We start from the raw sequence: 20,776 nt of genomic DNA, 5'->3' as shown, positions 1-20,776 counted from the left end.
TAGACTATCCTCTACTAGAAAAAAAAAAATACCTCATTTTAAATGTTATTATATTAGTTATTAACAATTTTTGACAGTCGAGCACTTGTTACAATTGTCCCCACTTACGGGGTCAATTGTAACAGTTCATAAATTCAACTAAAACATAGTTAATTATACATAGTATCATAGTTGTGATATATTTCTTTATTGATCAAAATAGTAGTGATATTTTAGGAGTAAAAATAATAATGAGCAGAGACCTAAAGGGTTAAGCTTTTAACTTTAAGGGGTTAAAAATTTTAATTTATGCTGTGAAAGGTGACAAATAAAATAATGCACATGCAACATAATATAAATGATGTAGGAAACTATTGGTGGTTCTTAAAGACTTAAGTAATGGTTTGTAAACACAAGATTATTTATTTTCAGCTGTTACAATCGTCCCTTTACTTATCGTTACAATTGTCCCCAAGACGCCACTTCAGCTTCTTTTGTTAAAAACAATGCTAGTTAATTAGCAAAACTAATCTTTTTTTTTATTGAAATGTTAATTAAGGTGTCCACTTACATATTCGGTTACTAATTTTTATTTGTTTAAACAAAATTACTTTGTTACAATATAATATTCTAATATCAAAAAAAGTACTTGCGTGGCGTGAAAATATCTTTTGTGATCTAACTCTTTCAAAAGTACATAAAAATGATTGCCATCAGGGGTGTACATGTAGATTTATTAAATACACCTTGTGCGCCACCTAGGAACCAAATCTAGAACCCGACACTCGAAATTTTTGCTCTGTTACAATCGTACCCTGTTACAATTGACCCCACTCTCCCCTACTGTTTTCCCGGATTGTATTATCGGAAATTCCGGAAACTAATGAAGTAACTATCTGGAAAAAATACCATGAAACGTTTTGACGAAGAAATGGCGTTTTTGGAAAAATGTGGCTTATCACTACCATTACCTTAAAAAACAAAAGCGTAAAAAAAGTTTAAAGTGTAAAAATAAGCAACCATTGACCATTAATAATGGATGAGTATTTTATAATTTCTTATTGTTGTATGGTTGCCTACATGTATTGGTGCCTCGATTGACCCCTTCTAAAACATTAATTTATGAGTCTTTATCTCTAGAAACATGCACAAACTATAAGTTTTAATCTATATTTTCTAACAGTAAAACTTGTCCCAATTTTAGAACAAACAACCATTGGTCGTTAATAATGGATGAGTATTTTATAATTGCTTATTGCTGTATGATTGCCTATATGCATTGACCTCCTTAATGCATATTTTAAGATCGCTGCAATATTCAGATTATTACATAATGACTTTCCTTAATACCTATTTACAGATTGCTGCAATATACTGGTTATTCCATAATGACTCTTCCTTAATACATATTTTACTGGAAAACTTTTATGGAATTTTTATACCTTTATGATATATACTTCTTATAGAATAGCCAGTATATACTGCAATATACTGGTTATTCCATAATAACCTTCCTTAATGCATATTGTAAGATCGATGCAATATGCTGGTTATTCCATAATGACCTCCCTAAATTTATATTTTATGATTTTTTGTTAAGAATGAAGCTAATGACGTATTCGCATTACAGCTTTCAAGTAAATTTGTTAGAGAGGGAAAAAAATACTTTCGAAATCTGACGAGTCACTACTAAAATAAGGGAGACTGAAAACATCAAAACCTGTTTAATTGCCGGTAGAAACAGGAGTAGAAAGGAGATTATCAGGAACATTCGGGCAATCAAACTAGTTTTGATGTCTTTAGCCTCTGGGGTGATTCGTTAGCTATCTAGAACGTTTCCCCCCAACTCTTAAATGTTAATTTAAGACTCCTGAATCTTATGCATTGGTGAATTTAAGACTCCTAGACTTTTTTTAAAGGAACTAACCCGCATTTGCTTTTCATGGAGAGGAAAACAGCGGAAACCTTCCATGGTTAGTCTGACGGTAAGGGGACTCTAACCCATGATCCCGTCATCACTGTGACTGGTGCGAACCAGGTGAGGAATCCATATCGACTAGCCATCGCTGGGATTCGAACCTTGTTCACCTCATTGGAAGGCAAACGCTTTAGGATTTTATATATTACTTTGTGGCGTAACTACCACTACGATTATTAAGGATCAATTCACTAGTATATAAGACACGCTAACTCTATTCGATCTTAGGGTACCTTTTCATAGCTGACGGTTGACATCGTCGATAACACACTCTCCACAAATTGAAGTTGTTCAAAGTGCCTCAAAATGATGATAGTTCTGACATAAACGGCTTATGGGTAAAGTCCATACGATTGTGAATTATGCAGGTATTTTAGTCGATTAATTACAGCTGTCGGTATTGAACTTGTTGTTTTAAGAAATTTTTAAAAAATATTCGTAATATAGTGTAAGGAATGAAAAAAACAAACTGAATATTTGATGACCGGGTTTACAAGCATGGGGAAGATGATTTATTTGAATTAAATTGCGCAATAAGAATCTGAGGGTTGCAGATGTATAATAGACATCATGTGGATCAAATTTTATAGAAATTGGTTTTTACTCCAGACGAATTTTATTTAGAGCATTTTAATTTGGAAAACTTTTTACATATATCAGAGAGATTGCAATTACCTGTATTCGCTATTTCGGTAGAAACGTGTACTACCGTGTGATGAATATCAACAAGTCTTGCAGCTCTATCTATTGCACTCTGCCTCCGATTTCTAACAGGAGGTGGACCCGGCGTCTCATCACGATTGTGATTTAGCATAGGTTCTTTTTCACCTGCAAGATTGTAAGAAATGTTTGTTTATTAAATTGAAAAGTCACTGCAACATTAGAAAATTTCAGTAGATTTTCCCATTTTACGAATGAAAACTTATTTACTGCACAAATTAGAAAAATAGAAAATTCAATTTCGCTACGGAATATACTGAACAAGATCGTGATTGTGTACGAGCCATGTAATGAACATGGCTACGAAGAATCCAGAGAAGAAAGATAGGGAATCAATTCCAGGCCCAGTGGTCTGTAAGTACTAGAAATGAACCTATCCTAACCTTAGATTTAAGTGTATGGCATTATTGATCATAGGTTTGAATCTAGAATTGTGCGAAAATTCAAAAGACGTGGAAAACAGCATAACTTATGATTGTCTGTATAATCGACGAATATACGCATATCCTTCCATTATTATGTCACTCTCATATGCACTTTATGGGATTCATGTCATGAGATCTAGCTGGCCACTTCAGATACTCTGATTATCTTCTGCGTCAAGTTATTTTTCAACTGGCCCAGCTTTGTGTGAACTCTTATTGAAATGCATAAAAATCAACTTTATAAGAATGAGTCATATAAAAATGATTCTACGAAAAATATTGAACCCTGTAAACTCTTGGGTTCGCGAAGAATGGTGATGTTTGTAGAATTAAAACTAATTTTTAAATTAAGAAGTTATGTAAAGATATAGATATCGTAAGCACCATAAAAGCGCTGAACGGCTGTAGTGATTAGATAACTTTATAAGAATGGGCAAAAACAGAGGCACGAAAAAGTTTAAAAAAAAAGAAAAAAAAAACAGGAAAGGGGCAAAGTGAAGGACCCCAAAACGATAGTTATATAAAGTTGTAGGATATTTTGATGTGTTGTCATGAAATGCGCAACTTATATATAAAAAAAGGTAAGGTTGGGTCCTGCCCCAACACGGAGCTTTTGGAGCTCACTCCAAATTCTTCCAATTTTTGAAAAGTAAGCAATAATTCGACTGCTGACTTCTCGGACGAGCCAGTTTATAGTTTTCACGTGAAGTGATTATTAATAATAATTCTTAAAAAATAATAAATTACAATTCATGAATTTTCGAAACTTAGAGAGCATTCATATAAATCTAGTTCAATCATTTCGCTTAAAATGCACTAATCTTATTCTCAATTTCAAAATGTATATTTTATATGAATTTTCATTTTTATGGAAAGATAATAAAAATGCCAGTGCGGCGTTGGAAAATATTTTGTAATAAAGTGAAAAATTTGTTTTCAGAACATTTTGATTCTACACGAAGTTTGTATATAACGAAAAGAGAAGAATAAAATATTTTGACTCGTCTCTTAAGATTAAAATCTGAAGATTCGTCTCTTAAGATTTAAAATTGATTAAACTTATTTGTCTGTTTTCGAGCAATTTCGTCAAATATTTTGGAGCAACCTCCGAAAATTCCAAGTCCAGGAACAGACCCGATATGAAAGTTTGGAAATGGGTTAAGAAGAAGGCTAAAATCCTTCATGGACTGTAGTGCCACGGAGTAATTAAATAAAAGCTAAGATTTGATATTCGTAAACATTTGTATAATCTCTTAAACAACATAAGAATTTGTTATGTAGTTTTTATTTTACGTTTGACTTTTTAATTTCCTTTTCACACATGAGTGCATTTAAGTTTTATTTTATTTTTTATAATTTCAATTTGACACATATAATTTTATATTTTAATATTTTTATACGTTATTTTCTATTTTCTGAAAGTTTCACGATCATTATTTAAATAAATTTAAAAAAAAAGTAATGAACAATTATTAAACAAACACTTTTAACAGGAATTTATCTTTGGATAAATTAATTATGTGATGAATTGCAAGTATTTTATTTTTCTCTATTAGTTCTGAAAATAGAAATGGCGAGCCTATGACATGCGTGCCACTGGGTGTCACGTGACAGTTGTTTCGACCACACGCGAGAAGTAGATTTTAATTTAGTTTTATTCACTTATATTCACTGCAAATGTCAGTTCAGAAAAAAATCACTTACACTAACTGCTATCAAAGGTGGATTCAGAAACAAGCACGATTTTGAATGCCATTTTGATATTTTTCCAGGACGTACCGGTGCTCTTTTAATCCCAGTGCAATTTAATTCTTTATTTTTCCCTCCATGAAAGTCTGCGTTGAAGGAGAAACTGATATTTTCTGGGGGTGTATAGTGCTATGAAATGTCAACATAAAGCACAAGCTCATTTGAAAATTTTGAAAAAATTGCAATATCAAATTTGCACAATCTTTGAATATCCATACATGATCATGTAATTAACTTAATGTTATCTACTTAAAAAAATTGTCTTGCTTAAGCTTTAAGAAAATCTTATGTTTTAATAAAGACAACTGGCTAGCTATGACAAAAACCTTGATTAAACTGGCACACTAATCGAAAAACGCGCGCAGTTTGCTAGAGATTTACAAATGACACGACAAAGAAACTGAAAAAGTAAAAATAATTAAAGGGGCCCAAGATTTCGACTATTTTTGTTTGGTCTGACACAGTAATTCATATTTCAATTGAAAATATGGTGAGATGCCATAAATGATTATGTGGCATGTGTCAAAATGCTAATATTTAACCTGAAAAAGTGCATTTATGTATCTCATTTTATATATTTATTTTTAGTTCTTGCATATTATTGAACTTATCTTAAACGGACTGTTTTTTCGTGTGTTACTTCATTTTTCGATGTTTTTTCCTGTTCACTTTTTGTTGCTTTTGATTATTTTAGGTTTAGTTTGTTTTCCGCTTTTCTTAATTTCTCTTTCGGTGTCATTGTTGGTTTATTTTTGCTAAAACGAAATCTCGCATAATCTTGTGACGATCACAAACCTCTATCCGTTTTATTTTCTAAGAATGGAACTTAAAGAGGCTAAAGGTGGTCACTTACTTTTCAAGTTTATGAATTTCTTAGAAAAAGCTTTCATTTTCTTTTTCTTTTAATGACCGTTGTTGAACAGCCGACCCAATTTTGAGTTTAAGACTACCAAAGTTCAATTCCTTAGCTTTGTAATTTTGAATTTAATCTAGAAGACAAGGGAATTCCTGGATCAAGTATTGGGAGACACTCGCATTCGTGGAGGATTTTTTGATGTAGTAACTAACCCGCATTTGCCTTACATGGGCAGGAAAACCACAAAACCTCCCACGTTTAGCCTGATGGTAAGGGGACCCATGATCCGTCTACCACTGAAGATATTTTACATCATCACTGGGTCAGCCAGCCAGGTGTCGATGATCAGCAGCTTGAGCTAGGTGCGGAATTCGTATCTACCAGCTATCGCTGGGATTCCAACCCGGGTCACCTCATTGGGAGGCGAGTGCTCTATCCTCTGAGCCACCATGGCTCTTCATTTTATTTTCTATTGAAGAAGTACTTAGTAAATAATTGTACTTTTTCATTTCGAGTGGGCAAAAAACAATCACCAAACTATTCTTAAGGCCAGTGACTGGTTTAACATGTATTGAAGTTACTGGTGCTATGGAAATCGATACCTTATTTGTTAATATAATTACTCTGGTAGAATAACTTTATGTACTTCCCTTCCTGAAGCGGTTACATAAGATTATTTCCTTTTTCTGTGAAATACATTTTTCTTTCATTGTTTCATCTATATTTAATAACATTGCACTTGAATCTACATAAAAAAAATATTATAATGCATTTTACGTAAGATCATAAAATATATCTATAAGTATTAAAAGTCATTTTGCGGAGTAAACAGAAAAAATTCTAACGAAATAAAGTTTGAAGAAAACCAGGCAACAGGCGTGTATAAAGTTATATTTCATCACGAGATGGACTTGAGACGAAGCCCAGGCGTTTTCACTTTGACTTTAAGGATAAGACCTGGTCATTTCGAGTCAGAAAGAATCATATCAATTTTATGAGGAGGCGCTTAAGAATTACAACGTGATATTTACGACACTTTCATTCTTCCTGGCAAGTGTATCAGTCACGAATCAGTTCTGGATGGTTGGTTTTGATATTCAACTAGCGCCACCTATATTTACAGCCTGGTAAGTAATGATCGGTAATCTTAGTTTTATTCGGGGGAAATATTTATTACCAAGAGCGAGTCCTGAATCGATTTATCTAAAAGAACAGACAGTTGCAAAATTATTCCTTTTGTGGTTCTTCCTAGGTTTATTTGTCCTTTTCTTACACTCAATTTCACAATAAAGGAAAGCAAGTTCTCATAAAACATCCGGATATATAAAATGGGATTTATTTTTTCAACCCCACTCTTAGAAATAAAACTATCAATTTTTGACGATTCAACAATACCTGAGCTGTATTTCATTAATTTTGAGAATAATTTCGTCACAAAATCACAGGATTTGTGACAAAACGTAATCTCTCAAGTATATATCAAAAATGTTTCTTCAACTCGCAGTGCATTGTGGGAGATTGTTTACTAGAATAACGAAACTAGAATGAAGACTACACAATCGAAAATAAAGGTATGAAATCAGCCGACCTTGCTATATGGTGGTTAATGAGTTAACCTCGTACCAGAAAGATCCCGGATTCGAATCCCGCTTCAGGCATGTGTGTAATTTATCTTTCTGTTCTATTTCTCCTCCCTATGTTGTTTGAGTGACATTGCATCTATATAGTACCCATGATAAAGTGATTATTAGAAAAGTTAAGTACATTAGGCGCATCGAGGTTTTCTTTCTCTCTCTATTTTTTTAAATAGAATGACGAAACATTTTTTTAATTTTGACAAAATTCGTTTCTACAAAGAAGTGATAGTTATTACGCCACTTTGACGAACTTTTTGTTCGGAGCATATACCAGGAAGCGGTTTCGTAAAGAACGAAGAAAGTTTCGTGAAATTTGAGCAAGTATTTTTTTAATGATATGATAGCTGAAAATAATTAACACAGTTCTCATCTTTCTGGATATTGATTAACTAAAAGTAGTTAAACAACATCGTTAAGTTTGCTTAATTATTTTGTCAATATAGATAACCACTGTTATTTCCGGAGTGGAACACTGACAGCGGACGTATAATTTCATTAGGATATCTAACTTCCATTGGAGGGACCTTACCAAATGCGTCATGCTTTTTTCGGTAAAAATAACTTTGGAATCAACCAATTCTCACAACCTTAGTTTCTGGCATGTAAAAACAACTATGGTCTCTCTACTAAATGCATACATTTTGCAAGATTTTCATTAAACTAATCAGTAAAGTTTTACGTCTATCAGTTTTGGGTTTTGAGCATTATGTCATAGCGTTGATCACAGCTCTGGATTCGGTGATTGAAATGTTCGAATCCAACTCAGATTGTGGACTTCCCTGAAAGTTCGGCTACAAATTATGCTCAGTTAAAATTTCTACCGAATCCCCGGGAAAGTATTAATTGCTAAGATATAATCTCTTAACAATTTTTTTGTAACATTACTTATATATTCTTTTAATTTGTTTGATAATTTAACTGCTAATCTAAAAAAAAACCTCTATCCTAAGTTATCTACTCCATTAATAACAGTAGATAATTGGATTTAAATAATTTTATCTCAATACATCTAACTCTAAATCGAAGTTTATTCTCAGCACCAAGTTGACGAAGATGAGAAAATATTTTGGAAAAAGACGCAATTTTTTAATAACATGAATGATTGCTAAGACGGAAAAGCATAAAATGAAATAATTTAATTTTCTGCGCAAAAAAAGTAAGAAATAAAACATTGTTCGCAACTTATAATAATCGAATTGATATAGTCTCAGCTAATATTTCAGGTATTATGTTCATTTTATATAAAATTGTTTTTAAAATGTGTAGCAGATCTTATACATTTTTGAAGAAAACAGAAGAAAATTCAGCGGCGGATTTTTGAATAACAATAACAACATCAAATAAATCGCAGAATTTTCATCTATTTTCATTAAAAGTTCTATTAGAAAGTCTTACAGCACATTTTAAAATAAACTTGGCATAAAATGAAGGTAATACCTGGAATATTAACTGTGGTCATATCAACTCGATTTGTATTCATTCTTGGTACTAGATCAATATCCAAATGTTAGATCAGATCAGGTCTCAAAACAGATGATTTTTTTTCTCCTGTTTTCTTACTTTCATCCATAAATGTTATTTTAGATAAGGGAGCAATCAAATTAAATTTTACTTAAATTGAATGAGCGAATATTTTGATGAGTTACGCAGTTATAACTTTCTTCTTTCGAAGATGGCGGCAAACTTTTACTTTGTCGTAATTTCACTTTCTAATAACGCCATGGTGGCAATGGCTTCTTCCCGCCATTACTCTATCTTCCAAAAAATTATCAACCTCGCTTTTAAAAATGTTGTCACTTATAAAATTCACTTCACTTCTTCTCGAGTTGCAAGTACCCAATGGGATACCCGCAGGGGATGTAGAGCTGTTATCTCGATCATGGTTGGTAGTTGAAACGTGGCATTTGTTTACGTTAGCAGCTGTTCTTTCCATTCTATTTCGAGTAAGTCGAGCCCGTCAAGTATCAATTCTCTTAAGTTATACATTATTTTTCTTTCTCAAAATTTCAATTTTTTCACTATATATTTCTTACTTAACACCAAACATACCAACACTTAATATATACCTATTTCTACCATAGCCGGTCAAATGACTGGACTTTATATTTCTTGATTGAATGTATGAAATATTGATATTAGGAAGGAAATAAACTAAAAATAAGCCTTATCATAATTAAACAAAATTGTATATTGCCAATTTTTATGTATTACAAACACAAAGAATAAGAATTTCTAATTCATTGCTCAACGCATTTTTTAGATATACAGGATGTAAATTGTTCTCTCGGACAAATTACTGTTTGTGGTAGAAATAGGTATACTATAAGTATTATTCAAAACAAACAAAATACAAAAAAATAATAACAGTAGAATATTAACTGTATATAATTGTTGGAAAAAGTCATGAAGTCAAATGTGCAAAAACGATAAGATGATCGTATTTTCCATGCAAAAGTTCTTAAGCGATCATTTGACCTGTTATGGTATGTTTAGTGTTAACACAAAGACAGGTACGAAATTATGTAGAACATAAACAAACTAATTTTGCATCGATGTAGCTAGATACACAAAGCAAAAATATATCATGGTTGCAATAAAATGTATAAGCAAGTAATAAATCTAAGTTAAGTAATAAACGTTGACGAGCAAGAATTATATTTCAATAAATTCAATGTGCAATGCGTCGCTATATTAACTTCACGTTTATTAACAATTTAATTTATGCGGAGAAACTGAGCTCTACTTTAACATGCCATTTTTGCCTATAAACGATCAGCTGGTGCTGAAGTCATAGGTCACATGTGTGGGTATCTGTGATGTTCTTTTTGAAGTGCAAGTACTCCCAATTGCTTCAACAACGATGATTGTTGCTTCCTGCTCATAGATGACTCTGGCTACTTATAGCTTCGTAACTTCTTCTTCGGCAACTTTCTTCCTTCCAAGATGGCGGCAAACTTTTACTTTGTCGTAGTTGCACTTTTTAGTAACGCAATGGTGGCACTGGCTCCATTTCGCCATTACTGTGTCTTCCAAAAAATTATCAACTTCGCTATTAAATATCTAATCTCATGCTGGACCCCCAAATTCATGTGATTAGTGAGGCGAAATCTGTCGAAAAAATGGAATCGCTCATGAAAATCACTTCAATTCTCGAGTTGCAAGTATCCAATTCTGCTTATTAACAAAATGTTAAAATGCTCAAAGGAACTGTTTAAATAATAAATGGGCCCGCTGTGGACAGATCGTTAAGACATGGCTCCCAGCAGATCACCGAAGTCAAGCATCACTGGTTGCGGTCAGTGTGCGGGTGGGTGACCACTTGGTTCAGTCTGTATAGGAATACAGGAGGTGGGGCATTGGTGCTCGTTAAACTGTTCTATCTTAAAGTGCCCAACTTCGCTTACAGGTCGTCGGGCTACCAAAGAGGGGGTGCCATCTCCTTTGCAGAGGATCAAAATTGTGATCTTCAGATCATCCTCAGGGATGTTTCCCAGACCGTCGCTAATAGCCCAGTGCGATATAAATGCAGCTCTAGTGCGACATAAATGATCTACAACTACAACAACTAAATAATAAATGATGTTAGAAAATATTTGCTTGCAATTTATTATATTTTCATAATTTTTTGTAAAAACATACATAGACTTCATTAAAAATTAACTATATCACTATTTATCTTGCTATGTTGTAGAAAAAATATAACTTCCAAAGGTGCTTTGTGAGTGCTGTCTCTAAACTCATAAAATTCTTGGATAAGAAGTTCTCTCAAAGACAAATCCTCGGTGACAAAACTGAATGAAAGTTTATATTTGCTTTTGTTTATCCATTAAATGAAAGTCATTCAGTCAGCTCATTATGCCCCACCCGATATCCACGAACAAAACTCACCTTCCGTAATGAGATATTTATTTCTCTTGGAAATAATGAAATGGTAATTTTTATTTGAAATGGAAATGAATACCGGCAGCTAATGGCAATAATATCTGCCGCGGTTGGCGCGTCCCAAATCCTCCATAAAAATGGCGAAGTTATTCTTCTTCTGAATATGAGGCTAATGATTTCAATGTGTTTTAATTCTAAAACGACTCTCCAGAGCTATCGAATTAATGAGAAGTCATACGCTTAGCGCCGCTTTTGATTTTTAAGAGATCAATAGACAATTACCATGGAAGTCACATCATGGAGCAATCTTCGACAAATAGAATTCTCGATGAAATGGAATTTCAATTTAGAAGGTAGAGTCCATTTTTTGGGGGGTTTTGTTTTAGAAAGCATTAGGTTATTCTTTGCTAAATACTACTTAAGCTGTCATCGCAGTCAGAACTAATGCTTTCTTGATCTCCGTGTTATTTTTATCTAGGTAGAATGCTTTCCACATTTTGATTCTTCTGCAATTTATTGTAGTAGCTCTACAAATCTAAAAGTGAGAGTTGTATGCAATTATTGTTTTATTCATTCAAGTTTAATAATTTGCTTTAACGTTAAATGGGTTTAAATGTAATTAGCTTAAAATGCAACAAATGACACTTTTTTTAATAACGATATATTGCATGTCTTTGATAATTAAAACTAAAAATGCATTAAGCTATTCTTCGTTAAATGAATATTTAAGCTGTCTTCGCTGCCTAAACTAATGCTTTCTTGATCTCCGTGTTATTTTTTTATCTAGGTAGAATGCTTTCTACATTTTGATTCTCTTGCAATTTATTGTAGTAGCTCAGCAAATCTAAAAGTTAGAGTTGTATGCAATTATTGTTTTATTCATTCAAGTTGAATAATTTGGTGTAACGTTAAATGGGTATAAGAGTAATTAGCTTAAAATGCAAAAAATGAAAATTTTTTTAATAACGATATATTGCATGTCTTTGATAACTAAGACTAAAAATGCATTAAGCTATTCTTTGCTAAATACTACTTAAGTTGTCTTCGCTGACTAAACTAATGCTTTCTTGATCTCTGTGTTATTTTTATCTAGGTAGAATGCTTTCTGCATTTTAATTTTCTCCCAATGTATTGAAGCTAACTCTACAAATCTAAAAATGAGAATTATATGCAATTGCTGTTTTATTCATTGAATTGAATAATTTGATTTGACTTTAAATGAATTTAAAAGTAATTAGTTTAAAATGCAACAAATGGCACTTTTTTGGTAACTATATATTGCATGTCTTGGATAATTAAGACTAAAAATGTACACTTCAGTATGTGATGCCTGAGAATTTCATTTGGGGGTGCTGCTGATATATAAGCAAAGCAGCTGACAGTTAAGGGTTGTTAAATGTGGAGCGTTGCAAGAAAGAACATTGTATTTCACTTTGAGCTGCATTTTTAGCGATACTGGGTAATTATTGATAATGAAATTTTTCGTTTTGTTTATCAAAATTGACCAACCAGATCATTCAATTTAATGCGGTATGACCAGCATCCCGCTTTAGATCGGTGGATATTATGTAGTCTGGAAAATAAAAGAGCATTTATTTCGAAGATTAATTTCGATTCGTTTTATATTAATAATATTAATGTTAGAAATAAAATATAAATAATTATTTCAGACATGTTCCATTTAAAATCGACTTAACGCAATATGTTCCTTGTGAATTGAATTAAATCAATATTGGAGTAAAATACGGTGACTCAAATGACTCAAATATTGTATTTTAAGTGAATTTTGAGTATTATTTCGTATTTAGTTTCGCTTTCTAGATATGGACACTGTTAAATAATATTAGGCATATGATATTTTTAATGTATTTTGCATTTAATCTTTAGTAACTGGTATATTCTAAAGTATCTTAAGGTCCAACGTATGAACTGGGCCAGACACATTTTAGGAATGAAGGATGATCAAACGACGAAAAATTTTTTTTCTGGCGAAGCCAATAGGAGTTAGAAAAAGAGGCAGACCCAGATTGAGGTGGGCGGACTGTCTCCAAAGAGACTTTGTCTCAACACCTGAGAATGGATGGTTGTGGCGGGAGCAAAGAAGGAAGGACTGGTCTCGTCTTTTTGAGAAAGCCAGGGTTCATCCAGGACTGTTCAGCTATTGATGAATGAACTGGTACATTTATGTAGATTACATAGAATGGATAATATTATTCTGTTTATTGCTAAAGTAAATATGTGAATGATTTTTATCCTCAAAGTCAATGTATGAAGTCAGTTCTTTCCTAATGCCAGTATATGAAGGCTGTTGTTCTACAGTGACAATACAGTATGGCCGCTGTTCCCTAGTGGCGATTTGTTAAAGCTGTTGATCCCTAATATCAATATATTTAAGGCTGTCGTTCTCTAATGACAATGTTGTTGTTTACGGTCAAATGTTAAGGCAGTTTTTTTAATGTCAAATCATACACGGAGAAAGATTTGTTACTAAAATTACCCTAATTGTATGGCAGTGGCACTTTTAAAAAAAACATTATTCCACTTTTATTATTACAGTTCCTATTACCAAATATTTAGCAAAAATACAAAACTGAAATGCAAATTTAACAGAATAAATGGTTTTTATACTATGCTCTAAGATATCACCGTAAAAATACCAAATTTTTCCACATTTACTACTAAACAGGATGGTAATAATACCATGTTTTATTGTTATTTTACCAATAGTCATTAGCAAAGCGTTTAGGTAAGACTTACAGTGTTGTTTGGTGCTTTCTTAGAGCTAGAAACATGGTCAATGTTACCATATTCTGGAAGTTTTGACCATAATTTTTTTCTCAGTGTGAAAAGTCTTCTTATGCTTTGAGTTTTTAAAACAATCACATTTTCTGTAAGAAATATATTGAAATTAGATTTCAAAACTTACGCAATTAGTTATAGCAGTAGAAATTTTTTTTATGTGCGACTTCTTCCCCCTCAAATGAAAAAATTAAAAATTAAAAATTGCAAAACGATGCTAAAAATACGTAAATTTAGAATCATTTGCTCAAGCTTTTCTTTTTTCTTCCTTAAAAATTTTATTTTTGACGAATAATGCATTATTTTAGTAATATAAATTTCTTTAACACAAGTTTTTTTTTTAGTAGTGCAAAATTTAAAACTAGTTAAAATAAATTTCATACGAAGCAGAACAATTTTTATTTTAACATTGAAGAAAAAGTCTCATTTTTCAGTTTTATTTTCTGAAGGGGAATATATTTGAAATCGACTATTTTAATTTAAATGCAAAGCGTTGATTCCATACTTTTCATCTTAAGACCTTTATCATAAGAAAGAAAAATTATATTCTTAAGCTATTTCTTCAAAAACTTTTCGAGTTGTATAAATTTTCCTCACCTGAAATATTAAGATATAGTTATTTCTAAAGCCTGAGTGTTTTATTTTGTATCACTTAGAAGTGTTTTTTCTTATTCTCATTCTCTAGATTCCATGTAACTTTTATTTTTTACTCATAGGGACTTGAAACTTTTAATATATAAGCAAAATGAAAAACACCACTGAAAAATGAACGAAGATATTATTCTTCACAGTGGTTTTCATTAGCCCCATTTACTCCTCTTTTTACTCCACTTAGAATTCAGAAGAAGTGGAATTGTGGGTAAACGAAGACAAATATTCCTAAGTTAGAAGTCACGTTTCTGTAATTGAAATGCTAGGCACTATTCGTTGAAGTTTTTTCCGAAAAATCCTTTAAAATAAAACAGGAATAGCTGTATTAGTTTCTTGGTCTAGAGAAGCTTTAGTGCAATTGAAAAGTTTTCTATGCGAAAGGAAATGGTCCATCGCTAGGAAACTAAATATTTAGCAATTCGTAATAAAACTTTAATAAGAAGATAAGTCGAGAAATGTATTTACTTTCTGAAATTAAAATGCATTACAACATTATTTAAATTGGATTGTATAGAAACGAATTTGTTTGTTTTCAAAGTGAATTTGAATTATTTTAAAATTTTGTTAACATTTAAAAGTCGGTTTGAGTTGTAAAATGAAAGAAGATAGTTTTAGAATAAGACGTTTAGTTTTTGTATAGTTGCCAACTTTTTTGATGTTGAGATAAACTAAAATTTTTTATTGTGCACGTAGTCGCATTTTTTAAACTTACTTTTTCACAGGTAATGTTTTGCTTATTTATTTAGTCATTTTTTGCTTGTTTGCTTACTGACAACTAGGACTGGGCGATATTAGAAATTATATATCGTGATATATCGTCAGTTTTGCATCGCGATATAGCGATGTATCGCGATATAGTATTTTTGAATTTCATATACTTTAAGGCACAGAAAGTCAGATTTCTATCAAGACTTCATACGCATATTGATTTAAATCAATTTATAAATTTGAAAATATATATGTTTTGCTAAAGAAAGATATTAAATAAATTGACTAAGATGTACAAATCTTACTTAAAATATTTATTGAAAAAATGTGTGTAGATACAGAATGAAATATTTGCACTTCTTTATCGTTTATAAGGTATAAGCAGTCTTAATTTAAGTTAACCCCTAAAACACCCTTAATGAAAAAAAATATTGTTATTAAACAAAAGCTGATTTTAAAATTTCAAAATATTTTTTTAATTAAAATAAAAGTTAAATTGACTAAAAGCCGAAATTTAAAATTAAAAATGTTCGAATTTTAAACTAAAAAGTAAACATAAGATTTGTAATTATTTCTTAAAATTTTCGTTCTCTGAAAGATTTCTCAGTTTAAAAATAAAAAGGGAATTTTATAAAGATATCTAGCTGAAATTATTGAAAAAAAAGCTTGTTAAGAAATTCATTATACACTTAAAACAAAGTGTTAAAAATATTTTTTTTTTTTTTTTAAAAAAAGAAACTTTTTTTAACAAATCAATATTTCCTTGTACTATTATGCGTAAATAATTACAGAATTATTAAGTTCGGTCGTAATGTTCAAATTCTTAATGAAGAAGTAAACACAAGTTTTGTTATATTTTCTAAAAATGATCACGCAAATAACAAAAGATTTCTTAGTTTAAAAATAAAAAAATAAATAAAAGTGAAATTTATCAATATATTTACCTAACAGCATAGGAACAAAATTTGAAAAAAAAAGTTCGTTAAAAAATTATTTGTATGCTTAAAACAAAGAGCTAAATAAATTTTAGAAAAAAAAATGCTTCTTAAACACTATTTTTATTATTATTTCATATAAATAATTAAATTAAATTAAATAATGACCGAATTATGAACGAAAAACAAAGTAAGGCAAAGTTTCTTAATTAAATTCTTAAAAATAAAAACAAAAGAATTGTGATATTCGATAATGTATTTAGCTAATTAACTAATAATATAAAACGAAAATTAAAAAAAAATAATGATTTTACTCTCTAATAAAACGAAGTAGTAATTGATAAAAAAAAAAGAAATGAATAAAATTCGCAAACTTTTCAAATTCTTTTGAACAAATAAAGTTTATTGACTTATGTCCAAAAAATAAGTTTTGTTTTAACTTTATTTCTAAAAATAAAAACAACTCAAGATTTATAAATTTAAAATCAGTAATAGAAGCCCATTAAATTATTAGAAGTTTTATCCGAAAGGTTTTTAATAAATTAAAAGAAAGTAAAAAAATAACCTAACAAATTTATTTACTTTGTAATTTAATTCCTTATGGGTGCCTTAAATTAGATTTCCGATAATTTTCACATTTAAAAATATAAAAAAAGTTTTGTCAGAAAATAAATAAAAAACTTACCTAATTAATGAAGAAACTTTTCTTTATAAATTCTTTTCAATAATAGATTGCGTTCAGAACAAGGTTACGACGGCGATCACGAAGTTAATCCCATTGAAAATAATCTACAAGAAACGATTTTAAATCGCGAAGTTGCGAAAACGAACATGTGATATAACGATATAAGGTCTCAAAAGTGATTCTGATTCTACCGCTCATCAGTCAAGGCCGTCTCAACATAACGAAACAATATCGTCTTCCACAGCGCGAGTTGGCATCGGAACGTAAGAGAAAGTCCTTTCGTGTATCGCTATATCGTTATATCGTCTTCTTCACTCGACGGCTTAAATCAGATTTCTGATGCATCGCTTGGAATGAAAGTCGCTGTATCGGTTTGCCGATATAGGCGTTAAATCGATATGTCGCGATATATCGATTTATAGCCCAGTCCTACTGACAACACATATTTTTATACGTTTATGAATCAATTTATGGCTTTATTGCAAAAACAATTTGTTTAAAAAGCAAGTACATTTCTAATAATATATTTGCAAAATTTTTCAAACAATTCTCATTTTGTCAATTTTATTTAATTTTTGCGCTATAATACACCAAAACTTTTTACAGTGTAAAGTGAAGTTTGATAAATTATTTGGGTTATGATTTAGATTAATAAGTTTTGATTTATATGATGGCGCTGTTTTCTTGCTTTGTGGTACAATAAGCACCTTTCATTGCCTTTTTCAATAGGATAAGTACAGCTCGCAAAGTTGGATTTTACGAACTTTAATATTTGAAGTAAATATTTTAGAATATTTGTATCAAACTCATTGTGTATCGGGGTGATGCAAAGCACAAACTTAACCATAAAATAATTAATTTTTATAAAAAGTCGTACAAAATTTTAATAATTTTATACTCATTTTCGGTGATTACATGTATTGCTACATTAGTTATTTAAGGCTGCGATACTTAGTGATTGTCCTTTGAAAGTATTTCCCTTTTAATGAATATAAAGTTAATATTCTTTTTTAATAAACCAGAGAAACTTGCAGAAGAAATATTACGAATAATGATTAAATATCTTAAAGTTGGGTGATTACATCATTCTATTTCTATGGATGTGGCATAGTTAACCATAATCAAAAAGTTTATTAAATTTTGTGAAACCAAACAGGGTCTTATTGTTAGAAAAGACGTTTTTTACTTTATCATTTTTAACGTACGAGAAACTTTACGAAAGCCATTTTTTTCCTCGTTAAGTAACTAATTGATATTTATTAACAATGTTTTTCCATTTAATTTCGTTAAATTTGTTCTACTTAAATTTCAAAACAAATTTTAAAGTTGTGAAATTTTTTAAAAAGTTTTAAAAGTATTCACATATTTAAAAGTTATAAACTGGATTCACCGGAACACATTTAAATGAATAAAATGGGGAAAAAATTCAAAAATATTAATTAGCTATATAATAAATAGGAAAGTTATTCTTAAATAATTCTTATATTAAGAAAATGGAATCTTTTTCCTATTTAAAGAATACTTTTAAAGCTTAATCTTGTCTCAAAAAGTTTTTAAAAGAAGTTAAAAAGTTTTAAAAGTATTTGCATCTTTGAACATTTATTAACTAAATTGATCTGAACACATTTAAATGAATAAAATGGGAAGAATTCGAAAATATAAATATAAATATGAAAAGTTGTGATTAAATAATTCTTATATTGAGAGAGTGAAGTCCTCTTCCTATCTAAAGAAGCCTTTTAAAGTTCAAAATTGTCTTCATAATTATAAAAATTTTCATTTGTAAAATTAAATTGGCAATGCTAGGAATATTTCTTTTCTGAATGAAAAACGTGCCGAGCTATTTAATTCCTCAATTAATTTTTCAAAATAATAAATGAAGCATATTTTTTTATAAAAAATTCTTTTATTTGAAAAGTAAAAGTTTAAAGAGCCTTTTATTTAAATTAAAAGTTTAAATTTTTAATGCATAAAAAAGTATCAAAGTTAATTTATTAGGCAAAATAAGCAAAAAATTATTATTTTTAGTTTTTCTACTTTTTCTAAAATTCCATAATAAATATTTTGTTTATCACGCATTATTTGTCTATTTAGTACCTATATTAACATATTTTTTCAAAACATATAGCTGCTTTTAAAATATGTACAGCTGAATGACTCAAGTATTTATTATGTTATTACAATATGCATTATTTATTATGTTATTACAATATTTAATTTCAAGACACAAACTACAAAAAATAAAAAGAGACAATTTTGTCGCTTGCTTTGGGAGTTTAAGGACACAATAAATTTCAGACTTTCTATCATAAAAGCAAAAATTTACTAGACATTAAATTATTAAATATTTTGTCCTTTAAATTTTTAACGCATAGCACTCTGAATAATTAAACAGAAATTTTTTAATATCTTTAGTTTAAAAAAGATTAACAAATTATTTTATGATGCAAGGCGTTTAAATTAATTTGCTAACTAAATATAATCCAATAATCTCAGTAAATTTACGAGTTTTTCTTTAAAACTTAGAACATTATTTCCTTCGTGGTATATTTAAAATGTTTCGTAGTATATTTTTCATAATCCTTTGAAAATTAATGTTCGTGTTGAGTTTAAAAGAAAAATGCACATATTTCAAATCATTTTTAAGCTGCCTTAAGTTAATGTAGTAGGATTAAGTGGGTTTTCCGATGCAAAGCGATTTGTTTATTATTTATTAAAACTGTGTCAAACACTAAGTCTTTTTTGACATCTTTTTGACGTTAATATATTATTCTAGGAGGAAGTTACTATTTAAATATATTTCAAAATATTCAGCTGAATAACTAGCAAAAATAACAGTTTATCATTAATTTAGAATTTTATTGATAGTAGTAGTGATAAGAAAAATAAAGCGATTTCATAAATCATTTTGAATTTTCATTAAAAACTTAAAAGGGTTCACCTGTTTATATAAATTACAAAAAGTTGCAATTTATAAAAGTGGTTTAATCTCTATAAAATTTGAATGGAAATTATAAATATGCATTGAAATTATCTTATTTATTAAAACTGCATAGGAACTAATTTTTCGACTGCTTTAAATTATGATGTATTATTTCAGAAGTAAACGACTATTTTATATTATATTGTTTAATATTATAAAACTTGAATATCAGCTTATCATTTATTTTTAATAAAACATAATTGATGAGAAAAATATGATAATTTTAGACATATTTCAAGTTTTTAATATCAATTTAGTGAGTTTTAGCTATTTATTTGAATGTAAACTGTATTGCTCAAGTTAAAGGTACGAATTTAAAATAAATCTAATTTAATCCGATTTTGTTTAAGAGTGCCGCCAAATAAGATAAATTTGAGATTTTTTATATATTTTTTTAAAAAGTTTAGTATTTGTAGTTTTGCTGCTTAAGTTTGATTTTTATATTTATTTTATTAAAAACCAAATGTATCATTATTTATGTACAAGAATGAGTGAACAAAATAAAAAGTAAATAAATAAAATAGGTGAAATTGTTTTTCCTTTTTTAAAAACTTTTTTCATTTGAAGGAGGTGTTTTTGTGTTATTTATTTATTTATTTAGAGTTTGATATTTCTTCTCTCTCTTTTCTATAGATGTAAGCATACATAACGTGACTTCAACAACATTGAAAAAAGCTAAAGAACGTGGCATAGAAATTGATACTTGATGAAGAGTATAATACACAGTTTTTTTAATAAAACAAACTGTAATTACTTTCTAAGTATTTAATGTTTTATTTTAAGGAAAAG

General features: G+C 29.7%; 1 protein-coding gene across 1 annotated transcript in view; it reads right to left on the bottom strand.

The window, feature by feature from the left end:
- The window catches only part of LOC107436946 (potassium voltage-gated channel protein Shaw), a 166,380-nt gene that overhangs the window by 4,894 nt on the left and 140,710 nt on the right, over positions 1–20,776 (bottom strand). The window contains exon 6 of the mRNA XM_016048785.5: positions 2,633–2,785. Within this exon, the coding sequence (XP_015904271.1) occupies positions 2,633–2,785 (153 nt within the window). The remainder of the gene's footprint in view (positions 1–2,632; positions 2,786–20,776) is intronic.

The sequence above is a fragment of the Parasteatoda tepidariorum genome, chromosome 2 (assembly GCF_982258835.1).
Source record: "Parasteatoda tepidariorum strain Cologne lab strain chromosome 2, Ptep-v5.0, whole genome shotgun sequence".
NCBI classification, from domain to species: Eukaryota; Metazoa; Arthropoda; class Arachnida; order Araneae; family Theridiidae; genus Parasteatoda; species Parasteatoda tepidariorum.
Note: the sequence above shows the minus strand (reverse complement) of the source record. Positions and strands in the feature narration are given on the sequence as shown.